Source organism: Hibiscus syriacus, unplaced genomic scaffold (assembly GCF_006381635.1).
Source record: "Hibiscus syriacus cultivar Baekdansim isolate YM2019G1 unplaced genomic scaffold, ASM638163v2 tig00003403_pilon, whole genome shotgun sequence".
In the NCBI taxonomy this organism is placed as follows: domain Eukaryota; kingdom Viridiplantae; phylum Streptophyta; class Magnoliopsida; order Malvales; family Malvaceae; genus Hibiscus; species Hibiscus syriacus.
In genome coordinates this window covers 133,181-158,537 of record NW_024061970.1, presented here as the reverse complement: position 1 = coordinate 158,537, position 25,357 = coordinate 133,181, and the positions used below count along the sequence as shown (strand labels likewise).

Genomic DNA, 25,357 nt, shown 5'->3' with positions numbered 1-25,357 from the left:
TTTCATCAACATACAAAACTTATGATGGCGCAATCAGTACCAAACATCCTCGAATACACACAAGCATTCGAACCATTCACAACAAAACCAAAACTAAGTATATTTTTATGAAATTTCTTGTACCATTGTTCTCATATATATCTCTTCATCTAGTTCTCCATTCAGAAATACAGTCTTAACATCCATTTGATGTACTCGCAACTTATGAGTGGAGGCTAGTGAAAATAATGCACGGATCGTTGAGATGTTCATAACGGGAGAGTAAAAATCAGAGTAGTCTAAAATAAACTTTTGAATGAACCCTTTGACAACTAGTCTTGTCTTATACCACTGAATCAAACAATCTGGTCTCATTTTCTTCCGGAAGATTCATTTGCTACAGATTGGTTTAAATCCTCTAGGCAAGTCAACTAATCCCAAGTATGATTAGACATTATCGATTCTAGTTCATCATTAATAGCGTTTTTCTAGAACTAGTATTGATAGATCTTATAGCCTTTTTAGGATTCTCATATAATATTTAAGCTATATGATCATAAAGAGAGTCTAAATCATTTATCTCAGAAATAAAGGAAGTGATAAAATTTGGTCCAAATAGCATTTTACTTCTTCTGGTCTCGAAATCAATTTCTTGAGAAGACCTAGCAGGAATACTAGAAGAAGTTGATAGAATATTTTCTTTTTAAGTTTATGCATTTAATCTACATTTTAAGACACCCCCATATTTCTAACATTTTGGGATATCCATAAGTGTCTTGTAAATCATGTAAACAAATACTCAATCATACTAAAGTTTGTTATGAGTTTTAGTCATAAAACTATATTTTAACAAACTCAAGTTTTGTTTACAAATAATTATATTCTCAAAAGTTTTGAGAAGTTACAAATCATTAAGATTAAAATGCGTAAACCATTATGAAATAGATAATCTCTTTTCTTTCCTCTACTTAAGAAAATCACTTAGAGATTTAATAGCTACAACACACTCTTAGTAGCAATAGAGTCTATTATATTCTCATTTATGATATTCAACATGTTAGCCTTAAAGAGATTATCATATATTTTATTTACTATGACTAAATTTGGTATTCCACTAAACCAAATTAATTTCTACTCTTTTAACTTCTGCACTAAGTTTTAGGAGTTTTTATCTTGTCATAGTATTGGAATAGTGAGTATAGTAATGAACAATGCACCAGGTAGGTTTATATGAAAGAGAGGTGGTGCACTAGGCACGCTTAAGTACCAAGTCTTCACAGAACCAATCCTAGACATGCACTTTCATACTCATCACACTACTTTTCGATAAATTATTTATAGATTTTCTCTTTCTTAAGACTTCTTAAAGAATTATGCTTGATACTTTTAATCATAATAGTATCTTATTAAGCATATATATTTTGGTCTTGCGCTATTACCTTATCCTTAGTAGTACTACCTTAGTCTTTACTAGTGATTTTATCTCATTTCATAGTATCCACTAAGTTTTAAAGACTATCTTAAAGGCTCATGCAATCTAATTCATGTATTTAAAAAAACATGAATTAACAGATAACTAGTCTAAATAATCTGACCTCGCAGGTAGAGTCGTAATTTCCAAATAGACTTATTCATCCTCACCATGCATGCTACTTCAGCCTTTGCATCATCATTTTTAATCAACATGATCCCAAAATCCATCGTGACAAACTCTTTATCTGAACCATTCTCTTTTAAATCTTCTGAAGTCAAATGAAGAATATACATGGTTAGTCACGAAATTAATTTACTAACAATAATTTGATTGTGACAAGATCCTTATCTTTAGGATTTTGGTTTCTTATCTTCAAGATATTGTGGAAATCAAATCGAATTTAACAACTATTGAGTTTGAAGAATCTTATCATTCAACATCATCATCTTCATGAGTCTCCAAAATTGCAATTGTTTTGTTATCTTTATAAATTTCTCAAAATAAATTATTAGTACGACAAGAGAGTTAACATTTATTTTAAACTTACTATTCAGAAATTGAATAGTTTCATAGCTCAACTCAGTGTACATGAACCAACCATATTAAAATTCTTAAACACATAATAAAGAATTAAATAAGGCATGCCATGGAAACATGAAACAATTCACTAAGAATAAAACGACCATCTACCACCTTTAAACAAAATTGTTAAAGCTTTATTAATTGTCATTAAAGCTTATTTAATTGTCATTAAACAATTCAATTGCTTGCTAGAATAGAACCATTAAAAACTCTATTCAAAGCTTACCGTTTTTTTTCCATGATTTTTCATTATTCAAATATTAATCCATTTATTACCCAAATGAATTGTCAATAAAAATTACCACTAATGCATATTCAACCGATGCATCATAAGCACAACACAAATGTATCAAATTTTTAAATGTAATCTTAATCCACATTTAAAAGTTTCTTTTAATGTTTCATCATAAACACATAAATGTTAAGGCATAATAATAATGCCATAAAACAGCCAATAACTCTAAATCAAAAGTTATAACCGCATAATGATTATAATATATTAATTTTTTTTTGAAAAATGAGTACTTTGTATTGGTAAGGATACAAGGTACACCACCTCATGGACCTCATTAAAAAACCTCCCTAAACCTATTTGGAGGAAAAAGAGTGAACCATAAGGTGAAAAGAACAGAAAGCCATAAACTAGCTCCTGAGAAAACGCACACTATCTAAGAAACATGAGACTACATCAACCCGGAATGAAAGCACTAACCACAAAATAAACTTCCAGTTACACTAGTCCACCCCACAAACATGACTGTCTGACATCAAACAATAGATCCTCAAGAACGGCACCATAACATCTCGGATCAAGACTATAACTGCACCAAGGACCATCCAAATAGAACTCCCATCATCTTCTCATCTGCGACATCATAAATAGTCCTAAACTCACAAAGCAACCCCGACTATACTGTAAAAACATCTGCGAGAACGCATAGCTAACGACAAAGCTTCTAAAGAACCACATATCAAGGACTACCAACGAAAAGTCCAAGTTGCCTACCAACTGACACTGCCTCCTGCGCTTCAACAAAGGCTTCAGCCCACCTTTGCTTTAAAACTGAATCTGAAATAGAAATACCTGATAATTCAGATAATAAAAGATCTGATTTATCCAAATTTAATTTCTTCAGCGCTCGATCTCTCCTTTTTCTTTCAGCTTTAGATAGGACTTTACCCTGAATATCAAGCATAGATCCAAATTTCTTCAACTTCAAATTTTTGGTGAAGGACTGAAAAGGCAATACCACCGTGTCCTCATAATCACGATCAACATGAGAGTTAGAAAAATTCCCCTCATCCTCTCTTTGGAATGAAAATAACTCGACAGTCGGGCTAGCACAATTACCCTTGTATGACGACCTATCCAACGGTGTAATAGGACTGACGCAACCATTATCCTCGAGACCAGCAATCAAATTGTGCGAATTAATATAATCTCCCACCTCATGCGCATTAAAAAGATCTGAATCCTTTTGCAAATTAACTAATGCTCCCACCTCATGCGCATTATAATTTGAATTGGCATGTGCCAACTTTTTCATGCTAAGCGACAAATCCAATTCAAAATTAACACCGTCTACACCAGCACTTACTACCATTCTTGGGTCCACATGCGCACAAAAGTCTTCCTCCACCGCATAAGAAAGACAACTCCTCTGGCACGACGCAACATACGCAGCTGCCCCATAACGAGCTGCAACGAGCTGCCTGGGAATCTGAATCCAAAAGTCGATCCTCTTCGAAACGCCACGATACATCACCCTCGCTCAAACCATGGATGAACTCTCGATTCGCTGAATGATCAAGATTAGCATGGAAAGATAAACCGGCACAAGTTTCCCGCTCAGAAGCCATGACTGGCGAGACCATATCACGCTCACCCACAGGAGAAACCGGGTAAGCAACAGCTTCATCCAACAACAACGAATCTTCCCAAACAGATTCTGGGTTGAAACAAGGTTCAAACTCTGAGACGAATACTGAAAAAGTTCTATCCCCGACTCTCAATTCAACAATCTCTTCCACTCGAGCTTGTTGGTTCGTAATAACCTGAAACAAAGCCCTATCAAAGGAACCAGGATTTAAAGTTTCATCCTCTATGGAAATGAGCTCTCCCCATTTTCCTACTAAGTTTCTGAATGTAGAAGGACTCCACACAAACGGTGGGATCCCTTTACACGATAACCATGCCCGTCGACTGTTGCACCGAACATTTTCCGACCACACTTCCACTTTGCCGAAACAGGTTTGCAACGCCTCAGACTGATTGTTAAGTGTAAAATTCATACTCTCTTCATCTTCAAATATAATTAAAATTGCTAATCCGCTTAATCTCATAAGTCTCGGACGCAAAATGCCTTCTTTTTGCATGATAGTAGCCAGCTCCTTCAATTTGAAGAATTTCCTGCACCAACTAACCAAACTATCTTTAAGAGTAAAAAGCTTATCCTCATCAATAACACCGATAATGGGAGTCTTAAGAAGATTAGCATCCTCCACTCTACTCTTGTTCACAGCTAGTTTTGGAACAGAACATTTCTTTCTCCAGAAAGCTTCACGAGGTTGAAATCTCGCCATAAAAACTCTTACTTTGTTGCCTTGAATCCACGATCTATCAGCACAAGAGATAGCCTTCCTCGCATCCGCTAAACTGGTGAACCGAACAAAACCAAACCTGCTTCCTCCCTTGCTTCTTTTAATAGGGATGAAAGAATCGATAACCTCACCATATTTGACAAAAAAACGCCAAAGGCCTTTATGATGAAGAAACTCTGGAATGTTGAAGATGATAATCGTAACACATTCTTTCCCGAACGATCCTCTCGCCCTGCTCGCCTGGATGATCATCGCCTATTCCTAGTATGATTTGTAAAATAAATACCATTTCTTAAAATGATATTATAGTTTTCATTGTCCTTAAACGCATTATATATACCATTTCCAATAAATTGTTAAAGAATTTATAATTGCTTTCAAATGTACCTAACACATATCAATCTTAAAAATTATGAAGCACTAATCTTTAAAACATTGAAAGCATATATTAATAATTCAAGCATTAAAATATTGAAACCACTAAAATTCATGGCATCATTAATGCATTAATCTCATGCATTTATCACTATTAAAACCAATGTTAAAAATAATATTTAATGGCCTTAATGCTAACGTGCATATGTTTTAAACCTCATACATTATTATGCATTAAAAACTCCACGCATTAAAAGACTTTCAATGGTTTTAACATGAAATTGAACTACCAATTAAATTGATAGTATTGTTACTATAATCAAACTAACATACCAGACGTTTGAACTTTTATTTTCAACAATAATAGTTGAAACCCTATTACTTTTTGCAGCCATACGTGGAATTTGCTTGTTCAAAGCCCATATCTTCTTTGAAGTTCAACTATGTTCGAGCATAGTAGCAGTATGAATTTCGTTTCTAAATTGTTGGAAAATAGACTGCAAAATAACACCGTTAACACTGAAAGGAAAGATAAATTATAATTTAAAAGAAACATATTAGAAACCGTGCCATGGTATTAACCATTGCCTTATAAACGAATTCGCCCTGATGTGTGTAATTGCTGCAGTAGGCGGACCGTTCCCCCGATGTTAACACGGCTCTCAAAGAATTCATACACCCAAAAACTGGAGTGAACTCGGTGGTATTGATCTTCTCTCAACTCAAACAACACTTAAAAGAGATGAGTGTTTTCAAATAAAATGTTTGCTTGGGATGATTCAAAATGAATGAAATTGCTCTCTTTTTATAGACTAAATAGTGAGGGTAAAATAGTCATTTCTAATGCTAGTGGAAATACCTAATTTTTCAATATTCAATGAGCATTACCTAATTTTCTAATATTCAATGAGCATTTACCTAATTTTCCAATATCAATATTCAATGAGCATTACCAACAGATACAAGCCCTCGCTTTACGACCCAGTGAACCTCCTTTACTTCGTCTCACTGGCATCGGACATCCATCTCCAGATGGTCGTGACTCGATTCGTGAAATCAGGTTGTGACTCACGGAGTTGGCTCGGTCTGTCAACGTTCGTTTTGCCTTCCGCGGAGTCGAGGCTTCCGGGCTCGAAAACGTAAAACCGTGGATGCTTCAGGTGAATCCAAATTCTCGATTCTGATCCAACCCGAAATTCCCCTATCGAAATTGTTTTGAGTTGGATCTGGAGCTTAAACCCGAAAATCATGACCGTCGTGGAACAAGAAGCAAACCACAACCAATCAGGTTTTTTAGACCTTTTATTGAAGCTCTTCATTATTATTCAACGATGTTAGATTCTTTAGAAGCTTGCAGCATTCAACCTGACAAGGCATTCTCCGATATATGCATTCAAAGGGAAATAACCAACATGGTGAGCTGTGAAGGGTCAGCTCGAGTCGAAAGACACGAACCGTTGGCTAAGTGGAGAACACGTCTGAGTAGCGTTGAATTTTGACCATTATATTTGGGGTCCAACGCGTATAAGCAAGCTAGCCTGTTGTTGACACTGTTTTCGGCGGAAGGGTACTCAGTGGAAGAAAACGATAGGTGCTTGACTCTGGGTTGGCATAGTGGCCCCCTTATTGCTGCTTCGACCTGGCAAGCCTTACCTGATGCGCCGGTACCGGATACTCATAGGCCATCCTAATCAAAGGCGTGCTAATAGTAAATAAGTAGTCACAACTAAGACCTTGCTGTAAATTTGGGGTAATTCTGTTTTTTTTCCTTTTTTACTCGCCTTTTGGCGTTTTTCTTGATATATCACCTTTTCTATTTAATTTTCCCTGTCAGGCACCCTTCAGACTATTTTTCTCGATCTAACACCCTTTGCAGTAAGGCGCGCCTCCTTCAGCGTGCTTTACGCTGATCTGGCTCCACGTGGGGTAAGGCTCTCCCCCTGAAAAGCACCTTATGCTGACTAGATACACGTGTGTAAAGTGCGGTGCAGGCAACGCGCCTTACCTGCAAATCTGACACGCGTCAGAAAGGCGCGCCCCCTACGGCGCGCCTTAGGTTTAATTACCTACCTACCCCGACCGTTCACACCCCATCCCTCCCTATAAATACCCCTATCCTCAATCACTTTCCTCACACCAAATCCTCTCAACTTCCCTCAACTTCTCTAAACCTCTCTCAAATACTTTTATATTCTCTGTTTAAGGTATATTTTATTATATTTAATATTTAATATTTAATTTATTTAAGTATTTAAATTATTTAGTATTGTATTTAATTAATTTTTTTACAGATATAAAATGGAAGGTTGTCTGCTTCGCTTGGATGGAAATCATATATCTCGACATTTTGCTGATAGGGTAACATTTTAACGTTTTAATTTAATTTAAATTAATAGTAATAATTTATATATTTATTTAATGCATGATTATTAGTTTAAAAATTAATTTTTGTAATTATTTATATTTTAGGAGAGAGGCTGTTTATTAGATCTTTTTATTAGGAACCTTAAGTTAGTGATATCTGGCCGTGTCATGCCGTATTTAGTAGAGGTTGGATTCAGTCACATATGTAGATATGAGGGTCACTGTAAGATAGAACCAGACCTTATTGTTGCCTTGGTGGAGCGGTAGAGGCCGGAGACCCATACATTCCATCTTTCGTGTGGAGAGTGCACGATTACACTTGAGGATGTTTCTATGCACCTGGGGCTTTCGATGGATGGAGATGTGATATCGAGGATGGTGCACGGTTCATGGACTGCTTTGTGCCGGGACTATCTAGGGGCGTGGTATCGATTGCTCTTTTTATGTCCCGTTGTCAAGAACTCATTCGTATTTCCACTACTATTGAGGTAATTATAAAATTGATTTCGTATATTAATCATTTTATACAGTTTATAATAAATTTTTTTCCTTGAATAGGTGGTCTACTGATAGGAAAAATCATCAGGAGCTACCTTATGATTTAGAAAAAATGAGGGTGTTAATCGATCAGAAGGTTGGCACATAGGTATGCCTTTTAATGTTTAAAAATTGATTTTAGATTATAGTTGTATAATTAGATTATTATTTTGATAAAAATTATATATATTTGTTTTAATTTGAAGGGTTTCATATTCTAATGATTATGTGAGGATGGTGATCCCACCTGAGTTGAGTTGCCCATTAGATGTTTGGATGGCGATGGTCCTTTTGATCTATTATGCAATCGTCGAGTGACACTCCACTGATCGCGTGCTCCGGCAGTTTGGTTGTTTTCAACCAATTCCGGAAGCACCTCGCAATATGGGCGAGTTGCATAGCACAGATAGACGCGGCAAGACTGATACAGATTGACTGGTGAGGCATCACGAGTGGGTCGTGCTGTGGGAGGATCGACATCGGTGCCTTCTCCGTAGAGAGCCCATTTTTACTGACTTCTTGATGGTTGCTGACGGTTATTACGAGTGGTTCAACAGTAACGGGAAACCGTTTCTGCTTTCCGATGATGCACGAGGGTGGACCTTTCAGCGACGTCGACAGAGACGTTCACTGACACAGCACCATCGTCCCCCGACTCGTGGACAGAGAATAGGTGCTTCCGGTTCATCCTCAACTGCACCAGCAGGACCTTCACAGCAGCCATCGTCTATAGCGACTTACCTTCCGCAGCCATATGTGATGCCTCCATCGCCATTCCCTTACCTGATGCCACCGCCGCCACTGTCACCTAGTTTTATGACTCCGCTACTGCCACCGTCACAGAGTTTTATGACCCCTTCTGAAGGATATTATGGGTCTATGTTTGCAGATCTGACTTGAGGTTCATATGACCATATTTTGGCGGGTTCAGCCTTATTACCCATGGCCGCAGCACAGACACCTCCTGTATAGTTTTCACACTCAGCGATGTCTGGGTTTTATGAGTTTTCTCAGTTTTCGCAGGCCGGTGGGATAGTCAGTCATACACCTCCAAGGTCCTTATTCTATGGAGGTACTTCATCGTCATAAGCTCCTCATCAACCTAATGTAGCTGCTCACGACGACGACGATGACAACGATGACGACGACGACGATGACGACGACGACGACGACGACAACGACGACGATGATGGTGATGATGATAACAACGAGGAGTCACAACCACTGATACGAAGAAATCCTCCTCGAGACCGACAACCACCGCCCTGCGGAACACATTCGCGTCGCATGCATCGATAGATTTGGTTTTTTTTTATATTTGTATTTAGTTGTTTATTGGATTTCTTTATTGTAATTTTTTATCATTTAATACTTACTTTATTTTGTTAATGTGGTTGAATTTATTTTATTTTATTTTGTTAAATTTGTTATACAGTTTTGTTAATGTATTTTGGTTAATTTTGTTTATTACCATTTAATATCAGTTATTTGGTTATCATTTATAATACTTTTTGTAAGTTTGTTGTATTTAAAATTATGTTCAAATACCAAATTGTTATTAGTTTTATAAAATTTAATAATTGTGTTCTCAAACTTTCTTCAATTTGTCACTTATTATATCTTTTATTATAATCACATATAACACCAACGTTCAATCTCGTTTTTTTGTATCGTTTTTTACTGTTCAATCTGTATTGCAACGACGACATTCTTCTACTACTTCTAATATGAACCTTCATCGAAATCTTCGTTATCAGCTCCTCAAGAGTTATGTTTCTCTTAAATGATATTTTAACACGCTCATTTGATACGAAAACAATGCCGGTTTCATCTTCTCGAATTTCACCATCATAATAAACAATAGCTGAAAGTCGCGTCATTCTTTGAGTTTAAAACTGCGACAATATTATATCTGGAAAAAAACTGAAACAAACCTGATTAAATGAATAATATATGAACGAAAAGATAACAATTAGTATAATATTTTTTCAAATAATTATAATAAATAATAAGTATAATAAAAAAATTATAACAAAATTACCTTATAACGAAAAATCGCACGAACTTCTAAATCAAATATAAGAAGATTGTCGGAATTATTGACTCGTTGAGGAAATTGTTTTAATTTATAAGTTGAGAGGGGAGATGTGAAGAGTTTACTGGGGGAGAAGGGTATTTATAGCCGAGAAAAGTTGCTATAATTATACAAGACGCAATACCTGCATCGCACCTTATATAATTATATCAGTTAAAGCTAAGGCGCGACCCTTTCTTTGCGCTATATATAATTGAATTAAAGGTCAGACGAGGTCCATGTCTCGCGCTATTACCCTATATGGCGTAAGACGCGCCCCAGGTGCCGCGCTTTACACACGTGGGGCCAGATTAACGTAAAGTGCGCTGTAGGGGACGCGCCTTACTGCAAAAGGTGTTAGTTCGAAAAAAATAATTTGAATGATGCCTGATAGAAAAAATTAAATGAAAAATGTGATATATCGAGGAGAAAAAATTAAATGAAAAAAACACCCGTTTTTTTTTCCAGTATTATGGATGTTATTTTCATTGTGATTTTACTCCAGGAGAAATCTGTTCCTATGATTTTCCGTATATACCTATTTTCTCCTATGTCCTTGAATCGGGCAAATGATGGTTATGAAGAAGATAGCAGAGGTTGATTTGGTGGTTAGAGTTAGCGTTAGGCATTGGGCATTAGGCATTAGGCATTAGGCATTAGGCATTAGGCATTAGGCATTAGGCATTAGGCTTAAAAAGATGAAAATTATGAGAGATACAGAACTGGTAGGTACTTGCTACTTTCCAAACTGGGTAATTTGCTCAGATACCTTTTTCAGGTTCTGAGTGTTATGTTGCCATGATATAGATACGGGGATAGGATGGTATACGACGTATAAAATAATTTTAAAATTATAAATATATAAAAAATTATAAATAAAGTCAAAACCGGACCCATGATTCATCATCATTCACGTCCTGGTGACTCGGATATTCCCGGATCAAAGTGGTCCAAAACTAAGACCATTAAATTTGGTGGTTAGAGTTAGCATTAGGCATTAGGCATTAGGCATTAGGCATTAGGCATTAGGCATTAGGCTTAAAAAGATGAAAATTATGAGAGATACAGAACTGGCAGGTACTTGCTACTTTCCAAACTGGGTAATTTGCTCAGATACCTTTTTCAGGTTCTGAGTGTTATGTTGCCCGGGGATAGGATGGGATACGACGTATAAAATAATTTTAAAATTATATATATAAAAATTTTTATAAATAAAGTCAAAACCCGACCCATGATTCATGTGACTCGGATATTCCCGGATCAAAGTGGTCCAAAACTAAGACCATTAAATTTGGGGCCCACATGTGATACTTCCCAGCATTTTTTTTTAAAGGAAAAGATCCTTATATTCCAATAGCATCATCAATTACAGCTTGCTTAATACAATCAGGTTCATCAAGAAAAAATCAAACTGAATTGTTGTTCGATAAGGCCCATTGAGCAAGAACATGGGCGACACGATTAGCTTCCCTACATACATAATGAACTTTAAGCATAGGGAGGTAAGCGAGCATCCGTCTAGCCCCATTGAGCAGCAATCCAATTGTAGAAATATCCTGTATTTTCTCGAATCCTGATTTGACAGCCTATAAACAATCGACATGGCATCTCCTTCGATAATGACTTTGTTCCACCCATTCTCAGAAGCCAGTCGAATTCCCTCCGTAAAAGCAACAGCTTCCGCAGACTCTGCCGTGAATGGAAGATCAATCCTCTTAGCCAATCCCCCAATAACCATTCCATACGAATCCCGAGCCACAATACCAACAGCCGCAACTCTAGACTCCTTGCAATACGCCCCATCAACATTAATTTTCACCTCATCCTGATCCGGCTTCATCCAACGTCGCAGTCGTCGAAGCACATCTTCAACCCTTTCACTTTCAATTCTTTTTTATTGATTTTGATTTCACATATCAATTTAAAAAAAACAAATAAGTTCATATATTATCCATTAATAAGTCTATTCATTTTCCTTTTAGGTATAAATTTCTTTTATGAAATAATTGTTTCAAAATCATTATTTTAATTTTTCACGTACAGATCATGTCTAACAATCCTAGTACTGTCACCCCCACTTGAGCTTGGACTTGAGAGGCAGTAATTTATTGAATAATACTTATTAATTTATTTTATTGAAAAATAGTCAATTTAAAGTGAAATTGTCGCATCTTAAATTAAAGATTTCACCATCAGGTTCGTAGAACGTGTGGGAGTATCCTGCCTTTATGCCAATACAATAGTAAGTTGCAGTAAATCTCATTTTCAGACAGCAGTATCCAATTAATAAATTTATGTAATTTCTAAAAAGAAAATGGGATTCCATCAATTTTCATTATTTATTATTATTATCATCACTTAAAAGATTCTCAACTACGGCTCTGATAAATAATGAGAAGGGAGATATTAGGAGTGATAAATAACGCTAATTATGGGGGTGGAAAAGTCTAGATTCCAACAATGCTAGCTTTATCATCGACCGAAAGGATAAAAAAAAAAACATACACGTGATTGAATGAGGCAAAGATTTTGAATCCATATTGAGGAAGAAAAGAACAGCAACCTTGGTCGATTGAGACATGCAACGACAGTAGCTTGTAACAATCACTTTGACCATAAAAAAAAGTGCTTGCATCTTACATCTTCTAATCCAAATTGTTTGCAACCATTAATTGCTTTTCGTCTTTTATGATTTTAATTTAATTATCTTTCAGCATAAAATTTCTTAGCAATACAGATACTGCAAGTGACTGTTTCCCCCAATTGTTTTTTGGGTTGAGAATCTGACAGGGACAGTAGAGGTGGTGATGTTCTGGTATGCACAGTGAAGTTTTTTTCAGTTCAAATCAGTTGCCACCAATTATCTAATCTGTTCAAATGTCAAATTTTACATTTAATTTGCAAGACAGGTCCCAGTTTCTCGAGACCAGTAAAATGAAATGCGGATCCCCTTTTCAGCTTGGAAATCTCCTCCTCAAGTTATTACAGGCTGTGTATAAATGTGGTAAAAGAAGACCAGTCAAATTCTCATTACCATATTGAAAAGACTCTTGCATGTGTTTTGACCAGCAATGTAATTCATCCATTCATTTAGATAGAACTCTGGCATTTGCTTTAAAAGCCTTTGTTAATCTGCTACTTACTGTTACAGTCAAGTCGTTGGTTGCGATTTTTCCACAATTAAAATGCTTACACTATGAACACAACAAGCATGTACATATCGTTCTTCAATCATCCCCTTCATGTTCTAACAGTAGAACATCACGTTCTTCACCTTCTCTTTCAAGGCCGGTAAAGGCCGAACCGATGATCCATTGGCTATGCGCGTGCTTCGTGCTTTACCATTTTCAGATGCCTCGGGTTCAATGTAGAATCGAGCTCGGTAGGCTGCTAGATGAGCATAATATGCCGGGGGCACTGCACACAGTAAAAAGAAAAACAGATTGTTTTTATGCTGTCGCAAAATTTTAGCAAACTCCCCATGCCAAAGAAAGTAATTCAAATGGTTTCTTGTTATATATGAAGTTTCCCATCAATTTGTCACAAAACCACGCAAATGTGTTCTAGCATGCTATGAGGTTACGCAAGTCGCAGATTAGAAGTTACCGACTGAAACAGATCGCGTGCACCGAACATACCTGCAATAAAGTGAATCCATTAATGTGAATATATCAACAAAGATGACCTATATAGCATCGAAACAAATTGAAATTCTTACGTGTAACAGAGGTTGTTCGTTAGAGACTGGATTTCATCCGCTGTGAAGTTATTCTCATCCCAGAGAACATGATAATGAGCAGGTCTACTTGTCCCCTGTCGATTTCCAGTTTCGATTTAAAAACATATAGTGCTAGTAGACTTGCAGCAGTAGCATGCCAACCAAAAATCCACAACTTCTATGCTAAAGTACCAGTTTCTAATTCGAAACAATTAAGGCATAGAATCTAAGACTGGATTCCATACCTGGATTCCGGCATGGCTACACAGATAGAAGTCGAACTCTGTCGGATGACAGATCTTGGAATCGACCACAGTACCTACATTTGGAAACTTCAAGTAGATATTAATCTTTAACATTTTAATTAACCAAACGGTGAACCCGGGAAAGAACATTTACCAGGTAATATATTTCCACTCTTGTCAGTGCTGCTTCTGTCATTGTGATTGTTGGCAAACAACCTAGTATGATGCCTCTTCTGAACTACTATGAATGTAACTGGAGGTTGGTAAGTGGATTCCAGTGATGCACAGGCCTGGACATTAACACGGTATTAGCCTATACGATAAAGATGGTAAACCTGCACCAAATGTCTTTATGTATAATTAACCTTTCTTATGGCGTCGAGTTCATATAGGAGAACCTGGTAGAATTGTCCTTCACTCACACCATCTCTGCAGAATTTTTAGCAACATTAGAAAAACCTTGAACTAATAGAGTAGCTTGAAGCTTAGCTATTACTCAAATCTAAACAGCAACCTGTAATTGCAAGTAAGCTTAGCTAATAATTTTACAGTGTACCTGTAAAAGATAATCCTCAGTGGCTTTTGTCCAGTGGCCTTTTTAAATGCAAGTAAGAGCTCCCTACATTTCCAACGAAGTTAATAAATTTACTTCAGTATATTTGCAAGTAAGCTGGTCCGACGTTTGTAAACCAAAAATTGAAGGAGGCTTGGGGGTTCTTAATTTAAATGTGGTGAATAGGGCACTTTTGGAAAAGTGGGCTTGGAGGTTTGCTATTGAGAGGGAGGTGGTTTGGAGGGAAATGCTCTGCATCAAATATAAATTGGACCCTTCCTTGATGTAGTTCGACAGTAAAGTTTCTCCTAAATTTTCTTGGATGTGGAGAGATATGGTGAGTAATCATTATAAAGCTGATTCGTTGGGCTGTAGTATCAGAGGTAAATATAGCTATAAAATTGGCAATGGGAGGAACATTCGATTTTGGCAAGACAATTGGGGATTGGATCATCTTTTGATGGTATTGTTCCCTAGACTATTTTCTATTGCAGTGAATAAAGCAGGAAGATTATTTCAGTTTAGGGAGTTCAGTTCAGGGGGTTGGATTTGGAACGTTCAGCTGAGGAGAGAGTTGAATGACTGGGAATTTGAGCAATGGGCGAATTTGATGGCTGTTATCTCTGATTTTTCTATTTCTGCTGATGCCGCTGATGGACTGTTTTGGAAGGGGATTGGAGAAGGTTCACGGTAAAATCATGTGTCAATCTATCTTATTCGGGTTCTCCCGATTCGGAGGAAGCTAAATTTTGGAAGTCTAATGTTTGGAGGGGTATGTTGCCTCCAAGAGTAGAGACTTTTCTTTGGCAAGTTATCTTAAAGAAGTTGGCAGTGAAGACAACTCTGGTTAAGAGAGATGTTCAGGGCATAAATGATACTTTGTGTTCTTTTTGTAATCTAGAAGAAGAGTCTTCATCGCATTTATTTTTTTCCTGTTCGGTTGTTTGGCCAATTTGGATGAAATTCTTTGGCTATTGGAATTTTCAGTCTGTTTTTCATGCAGATGCTAAAAGATTCCTATTGGCTTGGAATGACTTGAAGACCAACTCTCTTATCTGGTCATTTATCCCTGGAGCTGTTTTATGGACAATTTGGAAGACCAGGAATTTTATAGTGTTTGAAGGAGGGAAGCTTGATCGAGCAGAGATTTTCTTTCTAGCAAGGTGCAGGCTTGCTTCATGGTTTCTAGCTAAGGAAACTCATATTACTATTTCCAAGGATGATCTTATTGCTGACCCTTCCTTAGTGGATTCCTACTCGTCCCATTCTAATCGGATTTCAATCATGTTTCCTTGGTCCCCTCCTCCAAAAGGTTTTATTAAACTTAATGTGGATGCGGCTACTTCGAGTGATTGGAAGAGGAGTGGTTTAGGTGGTATTTTGAAAGACATGTCTGGTTCGATTCTTGGCTCCTTCAAAGAGCCTGCTGGCCCGGGCCCCCCCAACTTTAATGGAATTGAAGGCTATCCTAAAGGGTTTAGATTTTTATGAATCTATTTGTCATAGGTTTAAAGATAGATTGATTATTGAGAGTGATAGTAAGGTGGCAGTTGGCTGGGTTAAGGATGTGGTCTCTTGTCCTGTTGTTTATGTTCAAATTGTTAAAGACATTATTCAAAAGCTTAGTGTTTATGAAGGTTTTATTAGTTGGGTTAGTAGGACAACCAATATAGAGGCGGATGTCCTAGCTAAGGCTGGTATTGGTTGAATTATGTTCTGTTAAGGGCTGTTTCTTTCTGGTTTTGTATCTCTTGAGGGAGATTAGTTTGTATTACTTTGTTATATTTGAGTTTAATGAAATCCTAGGGCACTCTTTTTCTCCTTGTGCGGATTAAGGAGCTACTTTTAAGTTCCGTTAATCACGAAGGAGGTTTTATTGAGGCCTTCTATTCCTATAAAAAAAAAATATGATATGGACCTCTAAATATATAATATGCATATAAAAACACACACACACTTGAAGCCTTAAAATTGTAAAAAAAAAAAAAAGCATCCACAATTTGAACTTAATGGAAATGAGTTAATGCAGAAAAATAGTTCAAACTTGAAACACTTGTCTGAAAAATTAGCAGGCAGTTCGTTCATATACGATCATGTTGAAGAGGACCAAGATGACCAACTGCTTAGAACTTTGAATTATGGACTTAATTATAAGATTGGACAACTAATGAAAGAACGACGAGCTACCTCAATGGTGATGATAAAATCTTAAATGAACAAACCTGATCATGCCTCCAGCAACTGTTCCTCGTTGTGGATCCTGCCAAGTCTTGAATAGATCTTGAATAAGTTCTTGCCTATGAGGCTGGGCACAAACTAGGCCAGCATACTTTGTCACTTCTGGCCAGTCTTGTGAGGCCACAACCTGTATTTCAGAAATCATTAAGGCTATGGTGTAGACATATTATCAGCTTTTAATTTACAGGATTTCACTTACAGCAGCTATTGACGGACTGCGGTCCTCTCCGGACTCTGGATGAGTTACATCAGCTCCAAATATTATCGTTGGAATGTCACTAACCAAAGGAATTCTCCAACTTAAAGCATCTAAGAGCACAGTATTTCTTCCTCCCATCTTAAAAATTATGAAAAACGGTATAAATATCACGTTTTATCAAGACAAAAAAACATAATTTATAACAGACCTTGACGTTTATTTTAAGTGACAGATTTGCCAAGTACTGTCTGCTAATCTTGAAAACATGCTTTGTCAGGCAGCATTGAGAAATCAAACCCAGATCAGTTTCACAAATTCGTTTAAGATCACCTGAATGCAGAACAAATTGTTCTTAGTATAGACTAAAGCTGCACGTCTCATCCCAACAGAAGGAGCTGAGAGGGTTCGGTTTAAACCGAGTGAATGAATTAAAGCTTGAGAATGGTATGCAAAACTTGGTGCTCAAAATGTTAATTCTCTACTTTCATATGCAGGAAAAAACTATTATTTTTTCTTTATGATTATATTTATTCAAACAGATTATATAGTTGCAAGAAGGGGCATACCATATAAGGAACCATTGTTGTCCGGAAGAATGGCAATGAGTAATTCCATGTCTTTTCCTTCAAGTTTGTTTACAGCAGCACAATATACATATTTCAGTGCCGTTTTAACTTGATCTGGTCTTGCTGAATATATAGGAATTACAGGGTCTCGTTCGAATTCCTGTATTTAATAACCAAAATTATCAAAGATTCAAGCATTGAAAGGTGCCATTCGAAGTAGTTCAAGAGATGAATTATAGAACTGAGTTTAGTGAAACAAAGGTTAGGAGAATTCACCATGCCAGATACTTGGCACATCTGAACTAACTCCAGACAAAAGCCACGTGCAGTGCTCTCTTGAACACTTCGTGAGAAGTTGATACAAGCCCAGTATCTTATAGTGCTTCCATTTATCACTTTCTGCGGCAAGCCAACAAAGAATTGCCTTTCTTTAGATAGAAGTAGCATGCAGTTGATATTCAATGATGCAAACAAAGAATTGCCTTTCTTTAGATAGAAGTAACATGCAGTTGATATACAATGATGCCATTTCTGGTGAAAGTCTAAGTAACTTTCACCCCTTTATATAGACTAACCTTGTTCATCATATTCCACTGACCAACTTTGGGCAAATGTTCTTTTTCTTTTCCATTGTCACTATACTTCAGCTTTAAAAGAAAAAAAAGATAAAAGGCACAAGATTTTAAACAGTTAGAAGGTGAATTGAATAGATCATGTAAAGAATTGAAAGTGGCTGTACAGAGGGAGAAAAATGACTAAAGAGTGATTTCAACATTACCCATGGAGCAGGAAGAACCCGAGCCTCAAGTGATGCAAGCTTGCTGCTTATATTGATTCCAAACTCTTTTGCATAAGGATCGTGATCATAATCATTCTGTTGAACTGTCTGTAAAGACACCAAATAACAGTCAGACCAATTCCATCCCCCGGCTAAAGAAAACATGCACTTTCCAAGTTGGTTTAAATGATTATCATCCAATGAGTTCCGTTGAATGTAGCGAAACAACAAAGGGAGGATGGAAAGATGGATGTTATATTGACATAGACCCGTGAATTCCAAACAATAAAACTAATGGCAGCCTTTACATCGTATCAGTTTCATATGCATCAGTTTATATGAACAAGACAGAAAGTACTCCAAGGAGCTGTGTTTAGGACCTGTAAAATGTCCAATTCTTGTTCGCATGGTCTTTGGCACGAAACTTTCAGCAAAGAAGTAATCTGTTTCTCATTCAGCCCTTTAGTGTATCGCTGTCCTTCAACTATCTTGCAAGCCTGTGATAAGATATATATATTACATTGGATGTAACTCTAAGTGCTTCATGCAAAGCTTGATGAGAATTGGGCTATACGTACCTCCATAGGAAAATAATTCACCTTCTTCTCATTTCCTACTTGAAGACAAGGTAAGTGTGCATATCTAATGGTATATCCATACATCTCTTGAAAGTACTCAACAACTGATTTCATGTTCATGTGCTCATCAAGTGGGAAACTGATGAATGAAAAACATTAAAAGTTAATTTCCAGGAAAAAGTCTGGAAGAAGCAAAGACAAACTTTCAAATCTAAGAAACGGGAGGTCAGATTCAAGAAATATATATAGACACACATTAGCTCCCTTGTTGGCTGAGTTGTTAACCCCGAAACACGGTATTTTCTGCGTACATTTCCTCTGTGAGTCACTTCCACTTTTACACCTCTAAGTGCTTTCTTAACCTATAGAACAAGACCAAAAAGATAAATTTACAAGTATTAGCAAAGGATTGATTTAAACTTACGTCATGTTAATGCAGGTTCAAAGTACCAAACTGCTGTCTTGAAAGTTAGAAGAAACTAGGAAATGTTGCTGCAGCAGTTATCAGTATTTGACATTATGATTTTTTCTTGTCTTAGGCCATAACAGAAACCAAATTAACAAAACCAGATTTTTCATGTCATTAGTGTTTGCAATCAGTGTTGCAAGTGTTTCAATGTGAAAGATACAGAATCTATGTATGATTTTCCAAGAATGCCAATAGTGGGGCCACCAAGAGCCACAAAGTATGAAATACCTTGACACGATCTGCATCTAACATTGGCCTTGAATAAACATCTTTACCCAAAATTTGAGCAACAAAATCAATTACAGGTAGTGGTTCGATGAAGGCAATCGTTGACATATCTAACACAGAATCAGATATTAGTGTGAAAATCGGCAGATAAAGCAATCACTCGATCAAATGGAAATGTCTAAAAGGTTGTTTTTACCAATATTCAGCGATAACCCCATCTGTGTAGGCCTTATACTCTGGTAGAAGCCACGCCATGATTCTACGCCACCGCCCAATGATTGTGGTTTCTTGATATTAGGAGAATAAAGGAACCTTCCAACTGATAAGTATCTGCACTCATCAAATTAATCAAAGAGTACTGAAAAGTTAGAATCAGCTGCTAATGGCGTGAGTGAAACAGAACAGGTTAGAACAAATAAGATTGCTACCTTTGAGCCGCAAGTTCCCTTAAAACAGTATCAATAATGTTAAGGGCTCCTTGAGGGGTGTCAACTTGTTTCCCAGATAGAAGGTTACGCAATTGTGCCATACTAGCGACTGCTACAAACTTTATAGTCACTTTAAATTCTCTTTTCCTGATTAAATAGTCATATATGCATCAAAATTCTTAGTAGTTTGAAAACTGATAATTGGACTAAGGACAGCAGTAGTATGAATGAATTACCTAACATTGCCTGTTTCTTCATCTTCCTCGGTCAATATTACAGTGAACACCTCAGAGGTAAAAGGCAGCGAACCAGCAGTATATAGGTTTTTCCTTCCATCATAAACAGGAAGCTTCATCCCCAAGTCACTGTTTCTATAAAGTTTAACCAGCTCTGTCATGATAGCCTTGTCCAATTTACGAGAAGCAACTTCTGGATTTATTTCTACCTGTTCCAAAGAAACATTACACAGCAATTATAATTATCACATTTCAGTCTCAGCATTTCAAATTCAACTTAGTTTACTATTATACTTACTGTATAATGACTCAAGTCAGATCCTGGTATCTCAGCAAGAAAATGGTTGGCTTTAACGATACACTTGTTTCCCAACTGGCCATAGCCAGGTCTTCTATGGAACATAAGGCTCTTGCATGGAGTAGAACCCGTGCTTGGCTCAAGCTTCCCATCTTGTAACCTATCTACTTTATACCCCCGGCCTCTTCTCCTTCCATTTCTCCTTCCAGAACTCTTCTTACCATCATCAAATCTTTCCCCACTTTTGATGTTCATTTGGGGTGATTTCTTCTGATTCATGGAAGCCTTTACAGGTTCCCTTGACACCACATAGTTCTCCTTGAGGTCTCTCATTTGCATGTGAGGCATTTCTGTAAGAACAAACAAATATTCACCAATTTGTTAATTTAAAAGTAAAGTGTTATATCTCAATGAGAGCACTAGAAAGTGAGAAAAAGAAAGGGGGAAAAAAGAGGGAGGGATTGTTGCACCAAAAGACGAGAGAGAGATCACAAAGTGATAGCTAAAAAGACTAAATTCAAAAGGTAATGACATAACATTGTACACGTTTTCTGCAAGAATCTTACTACAAGGGATTTGTTTATAGAAGCCAGTGCTAACAACTGGGAAAACACACACACGAAGCAGTGCAACGGTTGCAGCAAATTAAAAAGAAAAGAAAGAGAGGATAAAAACAAATATAAATATGTAGGCATCAAATCTCGACTAGTCTATATAGCTCTCTCTGAATATTCTCTTGAATACAATGACCGAAAAAGTCATGCAAACATGCATAAAAGCAAGAATCCAGAGCACAAAGATTCAGAAATCGTCAACAAAAGAAACAAAGAATTGTGAAAGTGAAGAAAGAAATTCAAAAAACACCCCATTTGTCTATCCATAAAGGTCATGCAAAAGCATTTAATCATATATGTACCATGCATCCATGAACCCAAAGTTAATATCTTGTGTGTGATTTCTCATTTCTTCCCTCACAAGGAGTCAACTTTTGAAGGAAAGAAAAAAAAAGAGAGAGACAAAGTTGCGCGAGGAAGATGGACCACCACAGTTTTAATATTTATCCATAGATAGCTACGTTGAAAGCATGTAACTGTGGCGCCTTGTGGTCCATTAGCAGCAGCAGTGGCGTTGAAGGCTGCATTTTTTCTCCAACTTTCTTTGCAGGACGGCTTGCAATCTAGCATGTTATACGCTACTTTTTGTTTTTCAAATAGGGGAGGCATAAAGGAACTTCAACTCATCCCAAAGCCCACCCAACAGTGACTAAACATTAAAGCACTCGACAACCCACACAGTCATTTCAACAGCGGCAACAGAGTCGCAAACACAGCAGAAGACAACACAACAGATGGGAAAATCAGCGCCTCAAATGTGATAAGCATCAAAATCAATATAAGGATTAAAAATAACTGGGAGATATTGATAAAAAAAAACTCATGCAAAAGGCTTATACTTTACACTTGAGTAGATTTGGTGGTTGTTTAATAATCGGACACATTGTATTGTTCGGAAATCTGTCTTTTTCCACTTATGCATTGGGATACGATTAGCTGCAATTTGTCAGCTGGTACCGTTTTAAAGGCAGGGGGCCATTGCAGGGAAAGGGGTCCTTTAAGCTTAGAAAAAGAGGACGAAGAGGGTAAATTTCAGTACTTACCAACCATGGGATTATTACAGGACATGAAGAACAATCAAATGATATGTCCCTTTCAAATTTAGTGGATGATGGATGGAACTGGTCCGACCTCCCCGGTTTGGTATTTGATTAGACTTGGGCTCAAATCAATTGGCCCATAATGGCAAAAATTATACCCAAATACCCCTTTGCATTCACACTGTATACACACACACGTGTATATATATATATATATATATATATTTGGATTTTAGACTCGATGCTATTTTTTTCTTTTTCATTTCTGATAGACAGACATTTTAGTGTTAAATTGCTGAATAAGTTTGAAATTTCATTCGTAAAAAAAATTGTTGCAAAAGTTTTTATTTGGTTTGGTTCTGGTAAATAATTTTTATTTTATAAAAAATATTAATCGAAAGCATTTTTTGTTTTTTATTTGATTTGGGATCTATGTTGCCCTGATGTATAGCCAATATGGTCGATCTCAAGACATAGAAATGTCCATGAAATGAAAAGAAGAGATAAACCAGAAAACAAAATACTCAAAAGCTACTCAACACCATCACAACCCACTAACGAACCCTCTATGATCATTAATTTGAATAAATAAATATAATTTTTAGCAGAAAAAATGAAATATGAACCCAAAAGACGCCATAACCCCTCCACAACAAAACTTTTTATTTGTTTATATAAATATAATAACAATCATGAAATATATCTATATTTATATGTGTGATCGTGAAGTTGGATAAAATAGATAGACTTAGAACTCATTGAGTTGGAGAGAAAAAATTCATTGATTGATTTAAAGTCATTTATTCTCATTGGATGAATAAAGGTATTCATGGAATGGGACGAGATCATGATAGTTTAGCATATTTAAAAGGAGAGTTGAACTCAAATTTTTAAGAACAACACGTAGATACTACTAAACTATAATTGTATCGAATATTTCATGTATTAATTTAGTGGATTTATGCATATAATGACTTTAAAGGATAGTTTGAACCCAACTCCAAGTATTACCCTTACCCTAGAGGGAAATCTGACTTAGAAGTGTCAGATTAGTCCTAAATGGCATAGATAATGGATAATAGTATATGTGTTTAGGTAAAAGGGAGAGTTTAATAGTAGTGAATGGAGAGGGAGAGAGAGAGAGAGAGAGAGAGAGAGAGAGAGAGAGAGTTGTGAATCTGGGAACGAACCTTTTGCTTTTACGTTTCCTTTATAGCAACACCACGTTAACAATAAATGCGGTTATTTCTTCATCAGCTTTCTCAACAACCAGGATTTCCAGCTTCCATACTCTGCAATTTAAGAATATATACACATTTTAAAGTTCTTTTCATTTAATGGGGACTTAAATAAAGAAAAGATCTCAACAGTATCTGTAGCTTAGATAGACTGCTGCTGCGGCTATATATAGCTACCCTATATGCAAAAACAGGAACAGAAACCGGGTTTTGGTTTGGTTGGTTTTGTTAGTACTATAATCTTCGCTCAGATATCAAAATTCAGAAAGATAGAGATTTTGGGTAAGCCGATGAAATGTTGACAATTGGAATCCCAACTGATGGGCGTTGGTGGTGGGTAACTTCTTGTAGGGATTTTGTAAGCATTTTAGGTAAGGGATCACCTATTCAAAAATACAATAAATGGACAAAAAGGGAGATTTTTCTGCAAGATATTAAAGCAAAACTGCAGCAGATGTATGGACATTATTGAACTACACAAGCTGTCAGAAGCAAGAGATAAATTATCATTAATGTGCATGGTTGATGAACCAGAACGATAACCATAATAGCAATAAAGAGAGAAAATCGAAACCCATTGCAGAGAACAAACCTCGATCTTAAATTCACAAGAAAAATCCTAACCTAGTTGAAACTTGAAACTTGAAACCTTGAAGGATAAAAGCTCAAGGAAAGGGGAAGAGGGTTGTTGTTTTTTTATTCTTCCTGCAAATGATGAAATTTAAAACTGTTGCTGAAAAAGAAAGAATGTCTTTGTTGGAAAACGAAGTTGCACGAATATACTAGGAAACCCAAAGCAAGGCGTATGAATAAAGATCATGGGGAGTCGAGTATTTTAGACAAACCATAAATGGTTCTTCTTCTAAGGAATAACTTATCATTATCAGTAGTAGTATCATTTTTATAATGATTATCAGCTTTACTTCCATCAACGAACACTCACCACCTTTAAGAAAAGGAACTTTAAAAGGGAAAGAGTGTGGGAAATAACTTTGTGAGATGGATTCAATGTGCTTTTTAAGCTTTAATTTTTTTTTCATTTTATAGTTTAGAACTTAGAGAACATGAAAGCGTGGAACTGATAAGAACTCGTAAGTTTTTTTTTTTTACACTTAAATCACATCAAAAGAGAAATGAGCTTTGAATACTAAAATCAATTAGCGAAAAAGCTAACGTCTAAACTTTAACTAATTAAAAAATAACCAAAAACGAAAAAGAAATCAATTAAAGGTGTGAGATTCCATACTCTGATACCGATAAAGCAAAGATAAGCGAGAGGCAAAGGCAATGGCTTTCAGTGCTTTTCCAAGCAGCAGGTTTTATTATATATATAACGGATTACTGAAGAAATATGGTTTGAATAATTGATTGAAACAGAGAGACCAGGTGTCAGGTTCCGGCGATGGGTTGGCGGTGGCTGGAATTGAGATTCCGGTGGAAGAAAATGAGTTGAGGTATGCGAGGGAGAAAGGAGTGCTAATTGTTAAGGCAAAAGGATGGGGCTTGGGGTTTTAAAAAAGGAGAGAAGCCAGGCTCTGGGTTCTCCTTTCGAGGTCCTCAGATACTAGATTAGTACTGCTACTTCTATATTATATTCCTTCTTTTTATATAATAAACTATTGAATTTTTAATGCTATATATAATAACGCATGAAATCTTATATTAATGAACTTAACATTATTAAATTAAGAATTTCCATATTTAAAAAATATAATTATATTCTATATAATATTTATTGATATACTAAATAGTTAATAACTAAATATTGGTAGTTGAAGTAAATAGTATGATTGATTTGCTTGAATGACAAATAACTACCTACAACAAGTAATTCGGTAATATCAATTTTTTTATTAATTTGTTTAAATATAATTCTTAAACTTTTAACATTAAACATTCCTACCCTAAATATTTATAATAATTTATTTACTATAGATCACTTGAT

The 25,357-nt window shown here is 36.3% G+C and overlaps 2 protein-coding genes across 2 annotated transcripts; both read right to left on the bottom strand.

The window, feature by feature from the left end:
- Nucleotides 1-2,510: 2,510 nt before the first annotated feature.
- LOC120176861 lies at nt 2,511-6,206 on the bottom strand. Its single transcript, XM_039183174.1, has 2 exons — nt 5,345-6,206; nt 2,511-4,897 (listed from the first exon to the last, which is right to left on the bottom strand). Exon 2 carries the CDS (start codon nt 4,886-4,888, stop codon nt 3,608-3,610), a length of 1,281 nt encoding a protein of 426 aa, XP_039039105.1. The 5' UTR covers nt 4,889-4,897; nt 5,345-6,206; the 3' UTR covers nt 2,511-3,607.
- A 6,942-nt stretch (nt 6,207-13,148) lies between these two features.
- Nucleotides 13,149-24,862, bottom strand: LOC120176850 (protein argonaute PNH1-like). Its single transcript, XM_039183167.1, has 24 exons — nt 24,659-24,862; nt 23,365-23,466; nt 20,521-20,870; nt 20,223-20,431; nt 19,987-20,133; nt 19,755-19,888; nt 19,559-19,668; nt 19,117-19,223; nt 18,862-19,000; nt 18,664-18,780; nt 18,284-18,391; nt 18,081-18,152; nt 17,782-17,904; nt 17,506-17,665; nt 17,148-17,269; nt 16,940-17,077; nt 16,725-16,867; nt 14,506-14,568; nt 14,315-14,378; nt 14,104-14,239; nt 13,950-14,023; nt 13,705-13,799; nt 13,593-13,624; nt 13,149-13,403 (listed from the first exon to the last, which is right to left on the bottom strand). Exons 3-24 carry the CDS (start codon nt 20,866-20,868, stop codon nt 13,234-13,236), a joined length of 2,811 nt encoding a protein of 936 aa, XP_039039098.1. The 5' UTR covers nt 20,869-20,870; nt 23,365-23,466; nt 24,659-24,862; the 3' UTR covers nt 13,149-13,233.
- Nucleotides 24,863-25,357: the final 495 nt, after the last annotated feature.